This window comes from Lytechinus pictus, chromosome 9, assembly GCF_037042905.1.
Source record: "Lytechinus pictus isolate F3 Inbred chromosome 9, Lp3.0, whole genome shotgun sequence".
NCBI lineage: Eukaryota > Metazoa > Echinodermata > Echinoidea > Temnopleuroida > Toxopneustidae > Lytechinus > Lytechinus pictus.
The window spans coordinates 13,728,398-13,754,393 of NC_087253.1; the positions used below are offsets into that span (position 1 = coordinate 13,728,398).

General features: G+C 35.4%; 1 protein-coding gene across 6 annotated transcripts; it reads right to left on the reverse strand.

Annotated features, from left to right (window-relative positions):
- On the reverse strand, positions 1 to 23,775 carry LOC129283669 (uncharacterized). 6 transcript variants are annotated; one of them, XM_064104738.1, is made up of 11 exons: positions 18,719 to 18,864; positions 12,780 to 15,503; positions 11,904 to 11,993; positions 9,805 to 9,903; positions 8,760 to 8,899; positions 8,226 to 8,310; positions 7,365 to 7,545; positions 6,280 to 6,467; positions 5,547 to 5,688; positions 4,740 to 4,882; positions 1 to 4,351 (listed from the first exon to the last, which is right to left on the reverse strand). In XM_064104738.1, exons 3-11 carry the CDS (start codon positions 11,979 to 11,981, stop codon positions 4,031 to 4,033), a joined length of 1,377 nt encoding a protein of 458 aa, XP_063960808.1. In that variant the 5' UTR covers positions 11,982 to 11,993; positions 12,780 to 15,503; positions 18,719 to 18,864; the 3' UTR covers positions 1 to 4,030. The 6 variants fall into 6 exon arrangements, with proteins under 6 accessions (XP_063960808.1, XP_063960809.1, XP_063960807.1 ...); XM_064104739.1 differs by lacking the exons at positions 12,780 to 15,503; positions 18,719 to 18,864 and adding an exon at positions 20,742 to 21,451; XM_064104737.1 differs by lacking the exon at positions 12,780 to 15,503.
- Between the last annotated feature and the right edge of the window lie 2,221 nt (positions 23,776 to 25,996).

Sequence of the window (25,996 nt, forward strand, 5' to 3'; positions counted from 1 at the left end):
TATGTTTTAAACTTCAATTTTTAATGCCATTAATCAACATCATCAATACAATCATAATGTAAATGTTATGAAGTTCATCAGCTCACACACAAACAAAATCTATTGGCATATAGCCAAAACATATGCAGCACATATCAAAAAGGATAATATTAATCAATGATAATATCAATAATGAAATAATAACGAGACATAATATATATATATATATATATACAGTGCGTATTAAACAAAAACGGGACAGTTTTGAAAATTCTTAAATTTTTTTTTTTGAAATTATGATATTTATATTTTGATGTTAAAATATGCTCTGAAATATTATCTTTGAAATGCCATTTAAAGAAATAATTTTTGTTCATGCTTGAGCAAACACGGGACGTTTTTAGCGCCAAAATGGCAGAATATGAGTAGTATGATGATCAGATTTCTTGCTAATCAGCAGACTTCCTCTTAACTTTTTCATTATCTGTGCCATAACTTTCGATTATGCGGTCAAACTTTATTTACTCGAGTTATTTTTTTTCATTTAAACTTCTTTTACCTTTGAATTTTCCTTCATAAGTAAGAAAAGAAGACCTTTTGTCAACCCATACAAGAAGATTTGCATTATTAATTGCGAAAACCTGTACTTATTCAAATCAAAGAAACAAATTATGTTATGGTACCCTTAAAAGACATGAATCCATTTTTCAAGGGGTTATTGATTTCTTGACCAAGTTTAATTATGTGCTTGACAGGATAACTAGGAAAGGATACATATCTTTCAATGGCAATGGTGTATTGAGTCAATTTTGAAGGAGCTAGGTATGGCAGATTGGGTAAAATGTATTAAAAAATTGTAAGCGAGCGGGGTGTGCAAGCAAAAATTTCCACCTTTTTATTAAACTATCCAATTTTGAGACAGATTCTGAAATAATATTCAGAAAATAATATCATATTTCACTTTCTATCTTTCCTTTTATTTCCTTTCCACTTTTTTCTTGGTCATTATTATTATTATTATTTTTTTTTTTTGGGGGGGGACATCCCCGAGCCCCCGCCCATCTGTATGGCACTGTTTAAAGGCACCATAACGTTTTTAGCACACAATGAAAGGATTTGAAAAAAAACACGCTTTCCCATACTTCGTTTGAAAAAAAAAAATGTTTTTGCTTAAAGAAGGAATATTCAAAGCTAAAAGAGAACATACTTTAAAAAAAAAATTTAAATTCAAGCAAGTAAAGATTTGAAAATGAATTTTGACCGCATAATTAGAAAATTATGGCAGAGATAATGAAAAAGTTGAGAGGAGGTCTGCTGATTAGCAAGAAGTCCGATCATCATATTTTCATTTTATGCCATTTTTGCGCAAGCCTCCTTTTTAAAACCCAGACAAAAACATTCCGTGTTCGGTAAAGCATGAACAAAACTAATTTTTTAAATGGCATTTGAAAGATAAGACTTCAGAGCACCTATTAACACCAAAACATAGACATCACAATTTGAAACAAATGAAAATTTTAGACTTTTCAAGTGTGTCCGTTTTTTTATACGCACTGTATAATATAAAGAGCAGCACTCTCGTTCTGGTGATGCCAAATTCAAATGTTAAAGTAGACAATGAAAGAAAATTATAGCTACGGATAATTCATGTCTAAAAGTACCCTAATATCTTGTAGATAGCCTGAAGATTTTGGTAAATGTCATACCAGGTGCTAAAACAATTTAAATGAAATCGAAATTTTTTTATTAAGTACCAGAACATCGGAAGAAATACGGCAATGTTCTAATGATGCCACAGAAGGGAGTATACCAACCCAAGCAGACGATGTCTATAGCTTATGGATACATTTTCAGTGCTCTTAATTCTCTGAAAATTGGTTTATTTTATTGCAAACTTGGGTTTTTGCCTATGCCATTAGAAAGAAGTTTCACAGACCGTGGAAAGTAAAATGTCCTGCTCAAAAACGTTCACTGCAAGGATAAATTACCTTTCTGAAAAGGTACAAATTCCACTTTCGCATTTAAAAGTCCCACAATACAATACGGTTGTATACTATAATGGTCACACCGCCATGGCCGCTGTATATGCAGTTTTCACCTAGTTACCTATGTCGAGAGCAAAGTCAGCGAATGCCGTCAATTATCCCTGTTCATCGGCCTGTTCAACACAAAAGTGAAATATCAGGGGTCTGTCTAAGTTTCTCTTTGCATTTGTTTCCCTTACACCTATGACAAACTAATTATACAGGATAAAACGTTGCTTTGAAATTGTGTACGTTATAGTAGGACGTCGTCTGCTTGGGGAAATTTGCTCCTTTCTGTGACGTCACACATTTCAACTGTGTTCGACAGGATTGGGCGTAGATCGGAACCCAGTGTTCACTATACATTTGAATCAGTATTATTTTTATACCTGATAATTTTGGAAGAGAAAATGCTTACCAATTGTGTCACTATGGTTACCCCCTAGTAATTTTGTTGCCAATTGATGCAGTTTTAAGTCTTCAGACTGCTATTTTAATGCCACATACAGATGAGTAAATAATTCATAATGGGGAATTAAACCCAGAAATCTACATGTGACTATCAGAAGAGTACTTATATATACATAAATTAGTAAAAGTTTGAGCAAAATCAGATGAACAATTCAGGAGTTAAGGTCTTTAGAAGTTTGACACAACAACTACAGACACTTCGAAGATGATTTTAGACTAGTCATCCACTACTCAACTATCCCTTTAAAGCGCATCACATATTCATCAAAATTGTGACACACATCAACTTTAAAAAATTGTGATTTCCTACATTCATTCAAACATATATACATTTCTGCTCTGAAGTATTAAAAGGCTGAATCCGGTCCAGATTAAGTTAATTTCAGGAGAAAGAGTAACTATTTTCAAATAGATCAGTGAAAATTTGATTAAAATCGGATTAGAAATCAGGAAGTTATTAAATTTTGCAAATTTCGATGAAACATTTCTTGAAACATCAATATGAATATGCAAATGAGTGAGTTGATGTCATAGCCTCATAACTCGCCATATATTTTGTACAAACAAAATCTGAAACATTAACCTTTTTAGCTATAACATGTGAAAGTCTCCCTCATAACAAAATATATTAGTTAACAATATTCTGCAACTATTTAGAGAGGAATTAAGGTGAGTTTAATATTCACAAAGCTGAAATGTGAAATTTTTGTCATTTATTTGTAAAAAATGAATGGAAAATTGTCAGGCGATGATGTCATCAAGTCACTTATTTGCATATTCATATATAATCGTTGAAGAAGTTTCAAGAACTTCAAAATGTAATAACTTCCTTAATTTTAATCTAATTTACATCATTTTTTACTGCTGTGCTTGAAAATGTTTACCCTATTAAAATGAGCGTGAACCTGAAATGGATTTGGCCTTTAAATGTCCATAACATGTCTAACATACCGGTACATAGTTGGTGTACATAAAAACAAATTGTTGCTACATTATTTCAACACATATACACTTTTGCTGTTGAAAACCACAACTGATAGGGCATGAACAGCACTTTTCTCAAACACTTATACTTTGAGATAATTCAAGATGATGCATTCTCAATGGAACAATTCAGATTCAATATCATGGATAACCTAAAACAATTGTACCATTATATCTGTATCCTTCGCAAAAAAACACAGGTTGATTTCGTTCCTGTCAATTGGTATTAGCGAAATTCAGTGGATAAGGCTAAAATCTTAGGTGTGATTACCCAATCAAACCTGAAATGGGACTCCCACGTTTCTGAATTGTTAAAACGGTGTAACAAAAAAAAACTATACATGTTAAGATGCCTAAAGAAGTACCACTTACCTCTAGATGATTTCATCACAGTGTACACTGGGTAAAGAGTTGGAAATTTAGTTTTAAGAGTCAAAGAATTAGCTATCTAGGTTTGTGGGAGACACTTTTACTACGTCTGTGGGAGATGTTTTACTACATTTGTGTGAGTTGCTACATTTGTGGGCTGTACAAGGACTCATGCAGTACTTAGATTTATGCCATATGATTAATTACATTTGGTTTTCAAGGAAGTTTCGAAGGAGGGTTACTGCTGGAACTGATGAATCCCTTCCCTTCCCCTCCCCAAGCCTAAACATACACTTCTGAAGAAAATCCCAGACATGTTGACATTCCCAAGGGAACTCAACATCAAGTATGTAGATGAGCTTGAAGCATCTGTCTACTCCCTGAAGGAGATCAGAACAAGGGATGGTAAATTGTTCCACGATGACAAACACTTGTTCTGGAAGCAGCATCCTATTGCCTAGGGCTAGGACAAACGGTTGTGCATGCCTGTTTTCCTCCAGGAATTGTGGGATGTTTGTTCCAATCTGCAATAACAAAAGCACAAAAAAAAAACAAAAAAAAAAAACAATAGTAAATTACAATTGTACACTGACAGAAATAAGACTTTAAAAGTTTAATGGCTAAAACATTTGCATTCAAGATTTACTGCCAATAAGATGAAAACTCAATCAAAACGTTTAGATTTCATAAGGTATAATTTCTATCAATACATAATTTTATTATTTAGGGAAACAATGTCATTTTTTTTAATGTATAGCATATCAGGGAAGCTACAAGCAGGTGACATTTCTTTAGCATGAAATACACGAACTAATAAGTCCAATAAAAAGGAATTTCTAACATGCCAAGATATCAAAAATAGACTGCCACTTTTTCCGGGCCACCTTGTACAGTATAGAAAGCAATACTCACTTCTCTTCGTTGTATGAATGAAGCACTTGCTTCCTGAACAGTTGCACGAACATATCTGCTTTTGGAAGACTTACTTCCTCTGATTTGGCCGGGTGGAAATAGAAAGGGAAGAACCAAAAAGGACAGGTTACATTTCTCTGCATCTGAAATTAGATGAGGAAAAATACAAATAATTCATTCATCAAACCTAAATGTCTATCATGTTCATTACTATCATAATCTGATTTCATAGTATTTTTGTGTGCACCAGCATTAAAAAAAAAAAAATATTATAGGCACTAAATTCCAATACAAAAATAAATTCATTAAACCTAAAAGTCTATCATGTTCACAACTATCATAATCTGATTTCATAGTATTTGTGTGTACACCAATATTCTAAAAAAATAAATAAAAATGAAATAAACTAGAAATGTGCACTGCACGCAACGCAAATGTATCCCCCGGCCCTAGAAGCAGTTTTTGCTGCATGCTTCAAGAAATGCAAGTGTAAGAAGCACACAAGTATGTCAACCAAAATATGACCTTTGACCCTATAAAAGACAGAACACTGGGGGCAGCACCACAAAAAACAAAAGGCGTGTAGATTATACCAAGATACGGCACCATAAAAAAAATTGAAAGAAATCTGTCCACAAATGCAGCAGTTAGAGCGCACACAAGAATGTGACACAGCGGCGGCGTAACGCTGCTGAATCCAAAGTATCCTCTGGCAGTACCTGCCAGGGGATACAATAAATAAATCAAGCACCAAATTCCAAACATTTATCTTCCCCCTAAATTTTAATTATTAAACTAAAGACATACCAGTTTTGGCTTCCTCGCATCGCAAGTGCTGCTCAAAGTTCTGCTTTTCAGCATATTTCAAGATGAGGTCAATGTACTTTGGCCATTTCACGAACAAGGCATCAGCTGACTTCGGGAACAGGATTCGGAAGTCCTGATCCACCTGAAGATAAAAGTTATAAAGATCATATTCAAAGTCTATACATCTTAAAACCTTATAAGAATTTATGAAACCCTGTAATGCTGTCTATCTTAATAATTTTCATAATGTGACAAAAAGTGTTTGTCAGTATGTTTATAAAGCCATGGAAAGAATGCAGTTTTGTCGATCCTGATTAATTTTGCTACCCTCCCCCCTCAACACACACACAAACACACATTCTAGGGAAAATAAATCTAAAGAGCTTTTTTTTTTTTTTTTTGGGGGGGGGGGGTTGTGACTTTTGCCATTGCTTTTATAAGAATGCGGTTGATTGTGATTATCACCTCGAAACACTCCTCATACTGTGTTATTACCTGTCTCAACTTCCTCAGGAGCAAACCAACCAATCAGCTCTTATACTGCCTACCAGACAAATGAATATCCTAAGAACGCAACTAAGATTCCCATTTGCTTCTGGGTGAATTAATTAATTGAAAGCAGGTTTAGAGCACATAAACTTTAATTTTAAAACCAAATGTTCTACAGCAGTTTTACAGATGATATCCCATAAAATCCCTGAAAGAGCCTCTACAATATTTCCTAACAACATACCATGCCATCACTGTCAATAAGACGTGGAAATCTTTCAAGAAGATCCTTTGCAGGAAGGCCTTTGTTTTCCCGGATAAATGAGGCCCGTGCTGTGCATGTTTCTTGCATCCAAGTTTTCACTTGCTGTTTTGGCTCTGTGTGGTGTTTCAGCCACTTTATTTTCCCATCAATATCTTCTACATCACCACCTGTTAATTTCAATAATGATTTTTGTTTCAATTACTGCAATCATGTCAAATAGGATAACATATGTCATGATTTCAATAAGCTATCTAGATCAAAAGTGAATATTTACCTTCCTGCCCCTGCCCACTGAAAATCTTCTTTTTTATTAGAAATGTGGCTCAGTGTAAAAATGTCAGAGGTTAAAATATCACAGGTTCAAATGTCAGAGGTAAAAATGCAAGAGGTTAAAATGCCAAAGGTAGAATGCTTATGTCTCTGACCAGAAAATTTAGCTTATGTATGCTTTCCACTGTTCATCTTCCACTTACTAATACTACTAATAGTGGTACTACTGCTACTACTTATTCTAATGAAATTACTACTACCATCATCACTACTACTAATACTTCTACTGCTGCTACTTGTACTATTACTACTACACCTACAACTACTACTAGTAGTACTACTACTACTTCTACTGTACTATGTATTTCATAAAATACTTTTTTTAAACTGCAATAAATAGCAATGATGTTTGCTCTTGCAAGACAATTACATTATTATCTGCAAGTTTTGTGAACAGTGGAAAACAAACATAAGGTAAATTTCCTGGCCAGAGAACTAAGCATTTTACCTCTGCATGGCATTTTTACTTGGCACCACTTTACCTTCCTTGATCAAGAAGCAAATGTATTATTTTTTAATCATACTTCAAACATTAATTACTAGTACTGTCACATATACTGACTCTCAGCAAATACCAGTTAAACAATTTGAAGACAGGAAAAATGCCAAATAGCTGAACACTATATTGACCTTACATAAACTGAAGAGAAAATATCTAAAAGATTGATATTATTTTACCCTACTCAAACAGTGTACATGCAACAACCAAATCAAAGCCAGTAACAAAGTTATACCTTTTGATAGATTCAACTTTGCTGTGCTGGTAAGGACTCGATGTGGCTTCGTTGAACTAGACATTGGTCCAATTTTCACTGTTGACCTGTTTCTCACATTACGCAGTCGGACTTCAAGGTAACCTGAGGAATCCTTTTTTTTCCCATTTTCCATCACTTGTGAAGGAGAAAACCAGGTCAGCTGTATTATGTAATTTTAAGGAGAAAGGAAGCAAAAAATTACAAAATACATGATCATGGTTGAGATTACATGAGATCAAGATTATACACATTACACCAAACATTTATTGAGATCTATGATGTTGTATATGTGAAATCTCGGCATCTTTTTTTTTTACATTTTCACAAATATATGACCAAAACTTCAACTTCATTCTCGGTTGCAATTCATTGAACATTGATGATTAAACTGATGTATTAATGGTTTATTGTATAAAGGCAGTGGTGTTAACACTCATTAAGCCGATGAAAAATTTTTAAATTACTTTTTTTTACATAATAGTCCAAAATAGAATTTTTCTTGGATATTAAATACAAGAGCTATCTTTAACTCTCACACGTCATATGTAACTGCATATGGGAAACTAGAAAGCCAAATTTTAGGGTAAAAAAAAAAGAAAAAAAGATTTATATATTCCACAAAAGAAATCAGGACAATACTCTGTAAAGGAAGAAGAATAAATACTGTATAATACCAATGAAATGGGACGACATCATGATCAAGCTCAAGGAATTAACATATTTGTATTTTAGATTTTTGTCATCCTGATACCTCCTTAGGGGTTGTGTATGTGTGTGTGTATCTTTTTTTTTTTGGGGGGGGGTGGGGGAAGAGTATAATAGAACTCCTCTACAACTTACATGTGCATCACCTTCCTTGTTGTTCATCATTGGGAACTGACTTACAATAGCTTTTGCCATTGCCACTTTTACATCCTTTGATGGTCTGTAAAAAAAATACAAAGAAAAGTTCATCTTCTGAACCAGTACATCAGGGAGTGTAGCTGTGTGTTGAACTACACACTTGTGTCACATTACTGAATGACCATGCATTCACTCTTCAATGCGAATGAGTTGTGCAGGCAAACAGTGTGCACAACACAAGTCATGTTCTCAGTGTTTACTTTGCATTAAGCTCAATCTCCCTTTATTTGCATTTGGTGACATTTGTGTTCTTATTTTAATTTATTGTTTATTGTTATTTGAAATTTAGTTATATCATTGTTCCTTGTGATGTTTTTTCTTTACATAGAAATGCATGTTTTAGGACGTACTGGACTGGAATATTTGCTTGAAACTTGCTTTAACAAAATTTTGTTTATACCTGAGCTCACTATATCAGAAGCGGCCTGTTTGGACAACAATCAATTTCACACCAATAAATATTTTTCTAACCTGTCTCCATACTGGGTCATGAGGTGGGATACCAACGTCTTGACAATATCTTTACGAGACATGTAACTAAGGCATCCTTCTTCTAATTCCTTCACCAGCTTCTCTCCATTCTGCCGCTTCAATAAAATATCTGCCATGTCCTGTGTTGAGCAAAGAAATAAAAATACCACAAGGACTATTGACTTAATTGGGCTATTACATGAATCAGATCTGTGTCAACAATCAAGACTATGATGTCTAGAAATCTCCCCTTCAACTTTACTGTGAAACCCCACTACTATTGTTTACACATTAAAAGTGACTACAAACAGTAACTACAATTTCCTCAGTGTGATGCTCACCCCCATGAATTACTAAACAGCTAGTGAAAACACATTATCTTTAAAAAATAGAGAAATTTGACTGCACATGCACAGTCGATGGGTATGTCTCTGACCTCCTGTGCAAATACATGTACCTCTTCATGATCAGTCATGGCATGTACAATTCTGTCTTTCTTGACCTTGGACCTCTGAAAATTTTTCCTATGAAACTTTTTATGCAAAAATCATTGCGTCTTTGTGATGTAGATCTATGGATTTCAAAATTTTTAGAACTGTGCTGGCTGACCTGCCTTGTAAAATTATGTTCAGGTGAATGAATAAATTAACAGCCAAGAATACCAAAATAGTCAAAATCATACATTCACTATATATGGAGATATCTATGGATTTTGAATTTATGGTAGTACGTGCATGTATATCACAATAATTCTAGCACACTAGTCAATGGAGGGAATATCATAATATTTTCATTTTTTGAAGTCCTTTATAATCTTGAAGGACAACTTTTCCAAATGTCCATAATACTATAACACCCCAGCCAGCAGATATTCTGAATTCATGTGGGCCATGCAGTTAAGATTTTTTTTTAATGGAAACATTGTTGAGCAATGCCTTTAGTTTATTTCTGAGATAAAAATCCTTTTTAACTTTTCTTTAACTTCTGCATTAAAATCATTTCAAAGTTCTATAGATGTTAATTTTTATGTATTGAATAAACTTACAAAGTCACACTTTGGCCTCTTGGCTCCAATGTTGTTTGAGCTGGACTGAGTACCAGAGGCACTCATGGGCACTTCACGTTTCTTGTCATGGCTTGGTGCCTGCAAAAAATCAACAGAAAGATACAAGACATTTCATTAGCTTCAGTTTCAAGTTTTACTGCTTGTATTTCCATTTTAATATTACCAAAATACTGTTTTATGTCTACTTAAACTTACAGCACATTGTTTTTTAAAGAAAACATTGTATATGAAGTTTGTGCAAATTGGGAAAGGTATCGAGTCAAACATGTATTTTGTGCACAGAATTGACCTTATGGAAGAAACAAGGCAATTGCCATAATGTGTCCCACCCACCCGCAAAAATAGTATGACCTCAAATGACCATTGACATCACCATGTGACTTCCAATGGCACCACAACATGATGGTACCCCAAGTGCATCTACAACCCGAGTTTGGTTGCCCCTTGGTCCAACAGTTGCCAAGTTATGTGTCATAAGAGTCTTGCAGGTAAACTTTAACATAAGAAAAAGAGTCTTGCAGGTACTCTTTAACAATATGACCTCAAATGACCTTTGACCTCACCATGTGACCTCTGACAGCACCACAGCATGATGGTACCCCTGGTGCATCTTTCACCGAAGTTTGGTTGCCATAGGACCAACAGTTGCCAAATTATGTGTCATAAGAGAGTCTTAATTGCACTGCAGGTGAATTATAACATTTGTAACATACGCTATTTAGATCCCTTAGTCTCGCCTTCACCTCCGGTGGGCAAGACAAAAAGAACTAGAGTAATTTGATAGTGCCAGTCAACTGGTATGCCACCCTCCTGCACACTCAAGTATTGTCATAATTCCTAATATTATGATCATATCAAATTTGATGACATTCTGTCAAATATTTCTTAAGTTAGAGCTTTAAAAACGTAATTTTGGAGTGTGACTTGACCTTTGACCTTTTTCATATCAAGTCGAAAAATCAATAATTCTAATACTGTATAAGCTGTAATTTTCGCGGGGGTTTTATTTTCGCGGATTTCGCGAATTGCCGATCGGCCGCGAATTTAACAACGCGCGAAAATATTGACACACTTCTTAGTCAGTGCCAATGTCCCCAACAGCAAAGCTTTGCTATTGAAAACATATTGTGTAGTGAGAAAATGGAGATATGCACCTCTATATGTACAAATGAAAAATAAGGCTTAGAAAGTACAGTTAGTGATTCAAAAAGTTAGCTAGAATTTCACTTTTTTTAATTTCTCAAACAAAATCAGAGCCTAAACTATTTTCTAACATTATTTTATCAATATCTATACACTCACTGTAATATTAAAATGTATTTTCCATGAAATAATTTGATTTTATTGTCATCTGATTGACTCTATACACACGTATTGGCAGCTATTTGCATACTCATTAATATTCATAAGTCACATGACCAGAGCTTTTGAGGTGAAGATTCTGTTCACAAAATTCCACATTTTTGCACTTTTACCAACTTTTTGAAAAATTAATAGAACAAAACACATTTTCTAAAGATTGCTTAACCCTATAAATTACAGATCAAACTGTGGCATGATGAATTTTCAGATCTAAAGGTAAAAAAATTGAAATTTAAACCACCTTTTTCCACAGTTTGTAACTGTTTTTACAGGGACATATTTATGTATAAAAGACACATCAGCATAAATACTCTGAGTAGAAATTTGCATGTGATTTGCACTAGTTTTACTTCTTTTAAATGCTGTGGAAATGTTTACTACATCTTCCGATCGCGAATTTAACAACCCGCGAAAATGTCGGGACCCCCGCGATTCGCGAAAAATTCTGTACGCGAAAATAACAGCTTCTACAGTATGCCCTGTTATACTTTTCCTGTGTAGCAAGTTTGATGAAATTCTGTCAAATATTTCATGAGTTACAGCATTAAGAATCTCATAAGAAACTGGTTACATTTTTGCATTAAAAAAATGCGGACAGATTTCTGGACCATCATCAGGACGGACAGACATCCGGATATAGACAACTCAAATAAAAAGAAAGAAAGTCTGCTTTTTTTCACTTTTTTTTCATTATGTAGCATGTGAAATAAGCTTACATTGTTGGACTTTGGCATCTTGGGTCCTATAGTACTCGTGCTTGGCTGCTCATCAATGTCATCATCAGATTCATGCATGGTGCTTGATGTCTGTACAATCAAAAGAAAATTGCATAGTGTATTTTAGCTGTGAAAGTTCAATATATCAGATTCCTATCTGTTAGAACAAAAAATAAATGATATAATCAAATGAAATAACTACAGAAATACATGAAATTAATGATAAATGAATTTGTAAAATGATGGGTTGTTAATTACTTGTTCATGTTTGTTTTTTAGTTGAGAGTGGTGTGCCATCATAAAGACCTTGCTATAGTGGATATATTAAGTGAAAATTTGATTTAAAAATCGGTTTAAATGATAATAATGAGTATAATCCTTTTCCTTTTTTTGACAATTAACTGCTAGCATTATGTATACTCACTCAAGCGTGAAGCTGTTTGACAATTATACACATAACTTCATGAAAGCTGAAATGATCATTTTTGATAGTGCTTTTGCATAAAAAACTTTGATTATCACAGTAAAACTGTGACAAATTAATAAATGATGCAATCAACTTTTTCAAACCTAAAATGACATTAACTGAATTGACAATTTGTGCCAAAGGTTGCTTAACTTTTAACCAGTTGGAGACGATTTTATTTCACTATAACACGCACTTTCCATAGACTGCAACATGAGATATCTCGTACTTAGTCTCCAACGGGCAAAGCACCAGTTTTGATGGTACAGTACTTTTATTACAGGTGTATGTAAACTTTGGGCCCAACTGTAGATCCGTGTAACAGAATTCTTCTTTGGTACATGTACACAACAATGAATAAAAATCCTGCACTATTTTGATGACCACAAAATACCAGCAATGATGATTACCTATTTATGTCTCCTCCTTTCCGTACAAGCAGTGCTATCCAAGTGGTACAGCCAAGCTGATGTACATGATTTGGATTGAGTAGTATCAACCAGTATGCATAGGGTCAGGAACTAGTGAGAGTTGTGGTTGAAAGTGTGTAGTATGTAGAACAGCATACTGTATGCAGAGGAAGCATATGCTCAGCTTATTTATGTCTCATGCTTATGTAGTAATTTCTATCCTCTTCTGCATACGACTGATTAGCATGCAAGGAGTAGAAAACATCCAGATCCTCAGGTTTAACAACACAAACATTCTTTGCTGGAGCTGGCTGTACAACATATGCATGGAAATGTTGGCGAAACCCAACAGTCTCCCACAGGTCACACACCAGGAAGACACTGGTACCAACAGAAAGCACCACTCCAATTTTGCCAAACAGGGGATCTCCATCTCCAGTTTTATCAACCACTACCATCATATTTTCTTGATACACTATACCATGGACTTTACACCAATGTGCTCTGTAAACTTCATCATACAGTGGAATTTCAACACTCTGAGCAATCACATCAGCATCTTCTAAGGATGCCAAAATTACTGATGTGCCTGGTCCTACTTCAAATTCCCTTTCTACTGTTGTCTGTCTACTCATTACCAAATAGCAGAGCTGCATTTGGTTACGATAGGCTAGTGTTTTTGTTATGTTGGTAAAATTGCAGACAATGTGTGCAAGGCGTTTTGCAAAATTGTGCTTCGCCTCAAACCTCATCACCCAATATGTTATGAGTGGACCTAGCAAATGCATAGCTGATGGGTAATGCAACATGAAATGGTGTTTTGGTTTTAAGTGTCGCTCAGGAAACAACTCGAGATATATCATATGATGATCTTTAATCAGTTGCTCAAGAAACAAGACATCTCCTCTACTAATCACTGGTGCAAACACAATGTCCATGCAGTCTTGTAATGCCAATAATAATTCCCAGTGAGGATCATCTTCTGGAATGAGATCACCAAGCATAACTCCAATGTGACGAATCAAACACCACATCTGGCCTGCGTTTTGTCCTCCTGATCCATCAGGTGAACGCAGCTGATTCACTGAGTACGTACAAGGTTTGTTGCTTGCATCTCCATACCCATAGTTGTAACTTGTAATTCTAGCATTCAATTGGTCTACAGTGAAATATCCCTTCTGAATTAGTTCATGAAGCACTAGTTTTACTTCAAGGGGGTATACACCTTCAAGTATGTCATGCATGATATCTGGGGCTCTGTTTGAAGTTGTATGAAAGTGAGTTAAGTCATCAAGGACACAGGAAGACTTGATACCAGTTTCTTGCAGATTTTCTCGATTAAGGTCATGCTGGTAATTCTCTGGTGTTCGCAATGCTTCCTTTTCTTCAATTAACGCACGTTTTGTCTCATTACGGTGCATTTTACAATGTCTACAGGGAAAGTTTGCAGTAAATCCCTCTGCAAACCCCAGAAGGGAATGGATCCCTAAATTGTCTCCAACAACTTGAGCAATGCTAACTTTGACATTTCCATAGAAGTTGTCATGTTGAATGTCAATACCATCTGTTTCCAAAAGCTTCATATCCTCGACAAATTGTGCAAATATTTTGTGAAATCCAAAGAGTTTTGCATCACTTGCATTATACAACATCACAAGGTAGATATTTGACAGACGCGATCTATACCTGGGAGGCACATTTGCAATTTTGAAGTATACTCCTCCAAGCTTATGGGTTCCAGACTTTGGACTGAGCGGATTAGTCACCTCAAAGTCATCTATGTACAATATTAACTTAAATGTATGTTGGCTTGAGAAAAACTCACTTTGCTTACAATATGTGCCATCATGGAAGTCCCGCATCAAGCCGTCTTTGCTTGGTTCATATTGCTGAGACAGTTTAAGAAGATCTGTTTCTTCAATTAACAGCTTGATTAGCGTTTGTATTGGTATATATTGGTATGATACAGTTTTCATTATCTGTTGCACATTTCCTGTAGCACGGTCATTGCATTGAATGTATCTAATTCCAAGTGGCAGTTGCTCTGGCTGAATAAAAGAAGAACAGTTTTCAAAGAATTTCTTTCGCTTGTGCTCAGTATCCATACTCTTGAAAGGTTGTGGTATTGCATCTATATCTCCAAGGAGTTTTTGAAAAGTGTTTTCTTCTTCTGGGATGCCAACAGCATTGGCAAATTGTCTACATTTATGTTTTACATAGTCACAAACATCTTCCATTAAAGATGCTGACTTTTCTATGACATGGTTCACAGTTGAATGTACAACACTGCTAGAGCCCAATAAACCTGCAACGAGCATAACAACTTGCTCTTTAAGTTCTGCCTCACCAAAATTGTCCCACATAACAGTATTTTCTTCTGCAACATTATTCTCAATGTTTTCAGGTAGGTCATCATCTAAGTCATCATCAGAATGCTGAGCAACTGCTTGAGCATATGGATCATTAGTACCCAAATGTGAACTCAAATGGCGTTTAAACTGCTCTGTCCTGCCTGAGAATGTTCTTTGACAGCCTTCTTGAGTGCATCTTACAATTTCAGTAAAAACTCGACCTTTGATTACATTGTGAATGTTTTCCAAGTGCCACAGAAGTACTTTTGAGTCTCTGGATATTAACACTCCACACTTTGGGCAAATGTATTCCATAATGTCATATAGAACCACAGGCCAAGGAAAGTGCCACCAAGTCCCTGGAAATTTTTCCCTGAGTTAAACACAACAGGGGGGAAAAAAAAAAGAGGAAAGTGGGAAATCAGATCATTTTTTTTCAAAAAAGAAAGCCAAGAGTGTATTCCAGTAGTGACTACCAAGACACCAACTACTAACGAAATTAGACCTTAACCCATTCAGCACTAGACCACATTAAAATGTGGTCTGATGCAATAAAATTGGATTAGGTCTTCTAAAACTAAGGGGAACAAAACCCATACATCTATTTGCACTCAATTAATGCAGAAAAATTAGACAAAGAAAATGGTGAAAGTTTGAGCAAAATCGGATAATCCGTTAAAGAGTTATGGATTTTCAAATTCAAAGTTTTGATAACCCAGGACCAAAATCCAATTGAAACCAGTTGGATTTCCAACTGGTTTCAATTGGTTTCAGTTGGTTTTAACTGGTTTCAATTGGTTTTAACTGGAATTTAACAATTTCCAGTTGAAACCAATTGAAACCAGTTGGGCAACTGGAAATCATAACTGGAACCAGTTGGGTAACTGGAAATCCTAACTGGAACCAGTTGGGTAACTGGAAATGACTTCAAACTGGAAATGATTTCTAACTGGAACCAGTTGGGTAACTGGAAATCCTAACTGGAACCAGTTGGGTAACTGGAAATGACTTCCAATTGGAAATGATTTCTAACTGGAACCAGTTGAGTAACTGGAAATCCCAACTGGAACCAGTTGGGCAACTGGAAATCCTAACTGGAACCAGTTGGGTAACTGGAAATGACTTCCAACTGGAAATGATTTCTAACTGGAACCAGTTGGGTAACTGGAAATCCTAACTTGAACCATGCAGTTGTGTAACTGGAAATCCTAACTGGTACCAATTGGGTAACAGGAGATGACTTCTAACTGGAAAGATGGGTAACTGGAAATGAATTCTAATTGGAACCAGTTGGGTAACTGGAAATAAAACTGGAACCAGTTGGGTAACTGGAAATGATTTCCAATTGGTTTCCAATTGGAAATTTTCCAGTTACCCAACTGGATCCAATTGAAACCAGTTAATTTGCATATTATCCGCCAGTGTGCACAGATTAATGTTTTATGAGATTCATCATCATTAACATTGTATCTATTTAATTCTTTTCAATTTCACGTGCCACACTTTTTAAAGATAAGTATTTAGAATACTTAGCAGTGAAAACCATGTTCATAAATGTTATAGATTATAATTAAAACAGATTAAAGGATAATTAGTACACCACTAACTGTTACCAAATTACATCAAATAAAAATACATATATTTGAAGATCTTCCATATAATATATACATATGAAAGTCTGTATTTTATCAATGCCCTTTACATTGGTATTAATATAGACATATAATACTGCTTCTGTGTTGGCATATGAGCAATAGTTAGTGCAAATGCTAATTAATTTGTAACTAATTAAGTTCATTCCAATTAGTTCCAATTGGATCCAGTTGGAAACCAATTGGTTTCAACTGGTTCCAGTTGAAACCAGTTGCCTCTAATTGGTTTCAACTGGAACCAATTGAAACCAGTTGCCTCCAATTGAATTCAATTGGTTTTAATAGGGAAATTGGAACAACTGGAACCAATTGACACCAGCAATTGCCAACTGGTTCCAGTTGCCCAATTGGTTTTAACTGGAACCAATTGGCAACTGGTTTTCAATTGGAACCAATTGGTTTTAACTGGAACCAATTGGCAACTGGTTTTCAATTGGAACCAGTTGTTCCAATTTCCCTATTGAAACCAGTTGGCCAACTGGTTTCAATTGGTTTTGCCCTAATTGGTTTTAACTGGATTTTGGTCCTGGGAAATCCTCGTAATGGCCGCCTATGGGGGTCCTTGCTATTTCATTCTCAGAGGTCAGTTAATCATTTGACCTACTTCTTTCATAAAAGCATGCATAATCATTTCAGCCACATCATACTTGAATAACGAGCAACGGGAAAATGTCCTTTTGATGAAAAATGAAAAATAGTGAAAATCTGTGTACAAAACCAATGGGGAGTTCTCCATTATGACATCACAGATACTGGCCGAGTTGCCAACGTCAAGGATCCCCATAGACGGCCATAACGCAAATTTAGTAAAACTTTGAATATTCATAACTCTTGAACCGACCATCCGATTTTGCTCAAACTTTCACCATTTTCCTTCTCTAATTTAATTTCTGCATTTATTTAATGCACAAAGATGTCTGGGTTTCATTTCCCTTTAAATCTTTAGTGCTACACACACAGATCTACATGCAGTACCTATATTTCAACTCCAGGGTGAAACTCCCATTTCTTATATAATTCCACAAATCATCCAAAATTGTTTCCTCAAACCGAGTTAAGTATTAATGTAAATCTTTATCCTGATTTAATTTCAACCTAAAGCAAGATGTATGTTCAAGAATTTATGAGTACATAATTTTCCTCTTGAAGTTTATCTTTGGACTCTGGGCTTTTTACCTTTCAAGATCAACTTACGATTGATCCTAAGTCTGTCCTATTTTTTTCATTGAATTATTAAGAAATAGCTCTGTTGTCTGCTGCAAATGACAGATCTCTGCTAAAAATGTGTGGTTGTTGAGTATTGTGGCTATAGTAATCCAGGGGGGGGGGGGGCACTCAAATTATATTTTGATGGGTGGTGTGCCTAACGGCGCCCTGAAATGGGGTCTTTAGAGCTGAATACAAGCACAAAATATAAGGTCTTTGGTGCTACAAAAGCCTTGAAATGTAATTTTAGGGGGTCTTAAGAGCCGACAACAAGCAAAAGATGCACAGGGAAAGAGGGAAATGGTAGAGGCTCTCAGCCGCAACATAAGACGTTTACCTGCTCTCCGGTACAAGCAGCGTCGGCTGGGCCCATGAAATTGTCAGTTTGTTATTTTCGTAAATTCTATGCTGAAAATGTCACAATTTTTTTAGATGTAGGTCACCTCAACTGATGTGGAAATATTTTTTACCATCTTGAAATCATATTGCAAGTCTTACTTTGTAGAATGTTGGACATAAACTGATAGCAAGCAAACAGCTGTTCAAGATTATTTTCTGAAAGCCATTGTAGGGTTGGTTCTGGAAAAATCTGCCCAATATGTTCTAATGCAAACACAATGAGCACAAGACTATATCATTTATAACAAGCCTTCCTTCAGAATGTAACTGTACCAAAGCCAGCAGAATGACTGATCATCTAATTTATCTAAAATTATATACCCATACATACCTGAAGCTCTTTCAATTTTAATAAGAACTTGAGCCTTGGTCCCACCGGGGGGATGAGCTCTTTAGCAGTTGTTTCATTCACAAGACATAGACCAAGTTGGTCTATTTCATTATCTGCAAATTAAGTGGTGGAAATACACATTTGTATGACACAATCTTTAGAAAATGACACAGTACAGCTCTAATTATCAATTGTTTTGCAGAGAAGGCTTATCTAATAACTGTTTCATAGGTAATTTCCACTTTTTGATTTTCCAATGACGGGGGGATGAGCTCTTTAGCAGTTGTTTCATTCACAAGACATAGACCAAGTTGGTCTATTTCATTATCTGCAAATTAAGTGGTGGAAATACACATTTGTATGACAAAATCTTTAGAAAATGACACAGTACAGCTCTAATTATCAATTGTTTTGCAGAGAAGGCTTATCTAATAACTGTTTCATAGGTAATTTCCACTTTTTGATTTTCCAATGCAAGAGCTGTTACAACATAATAAACTAGACATCACTGAATGTGATTAATACCCCTGACCATCACGTCCCTTACTTATTGTCATAATATGCCATAACCATGGCAACACAGTTGTCGACCCATTCGAAAACTCTGTTTTGCCTATCTTCACCCCAAGACCAATAAGTGTGCCAAATCTCATGAGAATATGGTGAAAACCTGAGGAAGTATAGTTCAATCCGCAAGATTTTTACCCAATTTATTGCAATGATATGCCGACAGCGAGTTTCGAACACATTAAAAAAATGTGTCTTGTACATCTTCACCCAAAGATCAATGTGTGTGCCAATTCTCATGCACACTGGTAAAAAACTGAGGAAGTAGTTGGATGATTCGATCCACAAATGTTGCATTTTCTGTCCACGTTACGTACGTTCACCACTATGTCTATAAATGGCATAAAACCCAATATTCAATAGAATTTAGGGCTAATGTTATCTCTTCTAATTGTAGCACCGACATTTTTCGGGTAGGGGGAGGATCTTTAAATACAACTAACATGCAGCGGAAGACTTTAAATTATATATTAAATACAGATGATATAGAGGGAATGTATATCTATATCAGTATTTATTCCCTACCTGTCGGTCTACTAGGTGTGGAACTTAATATTATATCGATAAACTACTAAAAATAGTTAAACCTTAGCACATGCATACACAATCATATTATAGCATACACACAGTCATAAGCATTCAACAGTTAATATGTTACTTACTTAATAACTACATAAAAAGACATTCAAATAAAGTTTCTTTACTAACTTGATTAAAGGATAAAAAAGATAATTATTCCTTTATTATTAATAAAACGTATTTACATTATATACAATATATATATATGAGACGACTTGTCACATATTAATTAATACCGTTATCATGAGCTCCATATAAATGGAGTTAGGAACTTCATATCAACTAAAAAAACTAACAAAACTAAGTAACCATATTGTAATATAGTAAGCACTATATCATAAACTAAACAACATGAAATTATATATATAAGGGTCTCAATGAGATGGAGAGATGGCTTATGAGCCAATTCATGTCGATGGAAATCTGTACAGCAGGAATTAAAAATACAAGAATTATGAGAGGTAATTCTTGGAGGTCTGTTCTGTCTCCATCTCCAAAAGCAAAATGTGTCTGACTATCGATCAAAATTAAATCATTCTTTAAAATATTGTTAATACATTTCGATATTTGAATATTCGACTATCAATGAAATAGCAAATGTAATAGTTATGAAATAGTTGAGATAATGGAATATAATAAAGTAAGAATATATCAATATAGTTTCATTGGTTGAAGGCTTGTGCCATATTGAAAATGCCAAAGTATAAATATTCAATAAGTGTTGAACTTTCAAACAAGTTCAGACACACTGTATTTCAAATATTAAATTACAACAAGGAACTGGAATCAATTATTCATAAATTTCATGAATAATATTAAAACACAATAAATATTACAATTATATAATAATATGTAGAAAATGACTGTTGGATCTTACCTGTACAGCAGGAATTAAAAATACAAGAATTATGAGAGGTAATTCTTGGAGGTCTGTTCTGTCTCCATCTCCAAAAGCAAAATGTGATGAGACAGGAACATCGCCCTTGGAAGTAGAAAGCGGACTCTTCCAATATTGTAACTTGTGGGGGTGTTTGATATTATGTAATAGTCCAGGAGTTGATCCATGGTCATTTCTACTTGACTAAACTCCACAAATACTTATGTATTTGTAAATACAACAATATAATATAAAACATAATACTTAAAATAAGACATCTCATTATATGTCAAAATTTATAAAATAAACATATAATATTCAAATCTGAAACTAACCTATACAAATAATGGACTAGTTCAGTCCACTATAGGGGTGAGTGCAAAACAGAATTTGGAGGGAAATTCTTCTTCAGACAAAGAAGGTGTCTAGAGTCTAGAGCACAAAGGCCCATTAAACTTGAAGTAATCTGAGCATTCATTGTTTAGCTCAGACAGGTTAATATAAAGACAAAGGTGTGTTATCATAGGGTCTGCAAGCGGCAAGCCTTATGATGTATAACACATGCACTGTAGGTATGTGAATGTGATATAAGTTGGGAGGAAGAATATATATTTTATATTCTCAAGAAATGAAACATATAAAAGTAATACATGATAAAGATATTTAAGAATTCACATGAAATAAAGAAATAATACATAAGCTGGAAATATTATGTAGTGCACCAAAGGGGTGCTACATAATCAATATCAGGCCATTCAGTTGAAAAAAGGCAAGTTTTTATTGAACATTTATAATTTGACCTCCATATGTTTGTACACAGACTTTTGTCCAGCGTTACTACATACGTCCCCCCCAAAAAAAAAAATATCATCTTGTCAAAAATTCTAATTGATTGCCTGTTTGAAGTATTTTTTGAGCCAAGTTATCTCTCATTGAAGTGTTCTTAAAGATTGTATTGTATTGGGGGGGGGAGGGGTATTGCACATTGGAAACATGAATTAATAACCTGATTCCTGAAAAGTACCCTTTTACTGTGGAAATGCCCATGTACATGTACCTATGTCATATGACCTGAAGATGTGGCACACGCAATAGTTTTCATAACAAGCCTTGGGTCCTTGATTCTACACATGTATGGATTTTACATATGCTACAAAAGACATATAGTTACCTTCAAAGTTCTGACTGAACCTTTCAAGGTCCCATTCTTTCAGTTTTTCTGTTACAAAATCGTCCATGATCTGCAATACAATAAGAAAGCAAAATTAATCTAGATTTACTATAAAAAAAAAGTACAACAATCTAGGATTTACAGACATTCTGAGTACAGTACAGTAGTCTGAGATCATGACAAAGTTAAAAGAAAAAAAACTGTACAGAAGGTAGGCTAGTTTCTCACAGAAATTCTACATAATATTTCTGGCGTAAACCAACCGCACTGGCCCGAACGCGTAGCATTTAAAGTCTCCACGACCACGTCATGTCAATTGTCATCAGCCACGATAGCCACGCAATGAGTACAATATGAATAATGCATATTCTGCCCCCGGATTCTGCCTAAGACTAGTCGACTAAGTTAGGCCTAGCCAAGGCTAAGTAAGTTAGGCTAGGCCTAGACCAAAAGCTTCGGTCTCTGTTATGTTGGTTGTTCAGCTGAACTCCGTTGGCTCCACTCACCAAATACAGAGACCGAAGTTCTAGCGCGATCTGTACAGGGGACTCAATGGCCATACGTTTATGTGTATTAATTAAGTTCGGATAAAACAGGGCAGTGAAGTTGCGCGACAGCCAAGATAAGTCACTGTTTTTGTTCCTTTTAACTTGATTTTCCCCGTTTTTTGGCAATTAATGCCAAGAGGGAATGTTAATTTGCATTTCGGTCGCGTTAATTTTCAAATGTTTGATTCATTAAAGACAAAAATTGAAGAGCCCCGACGGGGGGATTTTGCATTGTAAGTCCCCTAATGGTGGCTGCACGATAGCGAGCCGTCTGTGTATGAGGAAACAAAATTTTTTTTTTAAATGTTTAAAAACTCCTCGAAACAGACGGCTGCCAGCTGTCTAGGCTAGGCCTAGCTAGGCCTAGGCCGCCTAGGGTAGGCCTAACAATCATGATGGGGTGTCCAAACTTCGGCTTCGCGGACTTTTCAAAAATATTCATCAGGCTTAAATTTGTTCACAAAATATTCACAATTCATACAAAACCAATTCAATAAATAGTTACCAAATTGACGGCAAGATCGTAAACTATAAAATCATGGACGAAAATGTAAAGTAGGTCAACTTAGGGGTTTCGCGCCGGTATCGCGATCTCAAAATCCTAGGACCTAGCTAGGCCCGGCTATGGCGAATGCGCGCTGTGCTGGAAAACCGTTCTGAATATTAAGCATTAGGCCTAAGTGTGACCTAACTTCGCGGACCAAAGTTGTTTTGGAGATTTAAATAAAAACTCAAGCTCAATTAAAAGGTGAAATATTTGTATCAGATTGACGGCAAAATGTTATAGAATATGTTAGTACCACATTTAACTCACATTCTTGATGAATTCTGCTTGCAAAATGGTGATAATATCGTGATGCTTGTTGAGAATATCAGATTTTTTTTCAAATCAAAACGGGCGCTAACGGTGACAATTTTGCCGATCTTTTGTCAATATTTTCACGAATACTGAACTCATCCTAAAGAAACTTACTCCAAAGGGTAATTTTAGGTCGCTTTTCACGTTGATGATGTCAGATTTTAAGAATATTGGCTAGTTTTTTAGATAATGACCGTCCGCGAAGTATGGACACACGCGAAGTTTGGACTCACTGACACTGTGATCGGGTACATCTAATTGATTTGATTTTGGGGCATACAATTGCGGTGAAATTAGAGGGGTATTTACACTGCACAAATGCTAAATTAGTTAAGCATCCAATTTTGTTGAAAACTGTAAACGGATCTTAAAAAACAAAGAAGATTAAATTCGATTTCTTACCAGAAAATGTTGACCTCCGCCCGGCCGGCCGCGTAGCTTAGTCCAGAATTTGAGAGACGCCGCTAGCTATAGCTAGCTAGCTTCGTACGTACGTCACCACTACTTTCCACCAATGAAACTGACGATAATTTGTGACGTCATTTGATTCCCCGATCTATTCAAAATCCTTGGAACTTTGTATGTCAGCGTGAATATAATCTCTTTAAGATGACTTGTAATCTATTAAAAATGACGAGTTTCGGATTAAGAAAATTTTGAATAGCTGTTCTATTCATAAAAATGAATCGGCTGTCATGATATTGTATACAATATTTTTATCGAATTCTATCAAACTTCATGTCATTTCCCTGCACATTCATCTCCTGTCCTGTTTTGCGCCCTCAGTTTGAAATTTTGAATGACACTTGAGATAGTTCAAAATCAACGAACGTAGAGGGCAGCAACACACAAGCGTGTTGCTCTAAGGAAGGTCAACTCCGCTCGAATTTTGTGACCACTTTAAAAAATAAGGTGGGGTTTTGGGAAATTTGTCGAGTTGATTTTTTTTCATTTGTTAATTTCAAATATTTTTTAATGAACAATTATTAGATCGGTTATTCTGGGTATAAATATTAAAAACATTACTTTTATTTTTAAAGAAAATATTTAGCTTAAATAGTCATGATTTTGAAATTTTTCCTCATTTTGGAATATTAAGCCTGTGACGAGGATACCTCATATCTCTTATTTTCTTCTGCTGAATTTCGCTGCACCACTAATAAATGCATAGACAACCACCGTAATAATCGAGGTCATTTTTCTGGCCTGGGTGCGCCGAGTCTGGCCCGGTCGCGCAGCTAGCTAGTGACGTTGATGATGCGCTGGGGCTTCAGGCGACTCGTCATAGATCTAGCAACTTAGACAATGACGTCTAATTTGCCTGGCCTGATTTGAAGTGTAATGGCTTCAGGGCTGATTTTTATCAACGATGATTGTTCAAGGTTAGATTTTAAATTTTAAATGTCATTTGACTTTTAAGTCTATAAATCTGAAATAAAGGCGCTGTATCCCCGAAATCCGGGTCTAAATTTCAACTCTGAGTCCGAGACCATGGCATGGACGGCGAAAAAACAACCCATGCATCGGATGCATTGCATTGGCTGCGCGCTGCGCTGCAGCTGCACTGTGATGATGGGTTCAGCGAAGAGCTCAGAGAAAATAAGGTGGTTATATTCAATCCCGAAATGCTTTGCGAGTGGTCACAAAATCGTCTCGACGCAAATCACCTAATACAGCCGTCTGGTGAAATCGCTGATAACAACAATCACCGATTTGGTAATGATTTTAGTTTCCTGAAACTTATATTTGTAAAGTTTTAAATATCAAAGTATGTTTTCATATGTATGTATATTCCTCAACATATTTTTAAAGTTATCTTTGATATTGTTGTAGTCATATTCTTTCATATTCGTTTTTTGATCGCTACTTATTTGTTGTTGTATTGGATCGGCATTTGATTTCGTTGGCATGAACAATAAAATACGCGCGCAGCTCAGCTGCATGCGCGTATCGAGTTGACCTTCCTTATAGCAACACGCTTGTGTGTTGCTGCCCTCTACGTTCGTTGTTCAAAATGAAGCGCTTCAGGATAAGTCAAAGAAATTAGGCATCCTTTTTTATATAATTTCAATAAATCACAGAAGTTTCAACTTTTTGCGCACTATTTTCCTTGTAATGAAGTTCAATAATCTTATCAAATCAATTTAATTAGAGCCGATGGGCATGATGGGGTATTAGAGATATCTGCATTTGATGAAACGTCCGCCCTTTGAAATTTCAGAGTTTCATTGCTCTGCGCGGGGAGGAATATCTTCCTCCCGGCATATACACTTCTTCTCCTCTGTTTTGCGAGTTAAAGATATGCTATTGGTATTTATGTAAGAAAGATCCCAATTTCTCATTCTTTTCATGATTTACAAAACATGAATAGAGTGTCTCGTTCGGTATAGGTCTAAATCTCGAAATTTTCAATTGTTTAGTTATATACCTATTCTGTTTAAGTCACAAAACATGCTTAGAATTTCCATTCTTTAGGTAAAAATGTCAAAAACTTTCAGCTCGCGCTTCGCGCTCGCATTATTTGATTGTTAAAATATGTATAACGTCTTCATGGCTAACTGCATGCAGTCTTTAACAGGTACCTTTTCCATCAGTTAATTTCTTCTCGCGCTTCGCGTTCTTAGTAATTATTTAGTTGCATACACATCTTTTTCAGGATAACAAACATTGCCCAGAA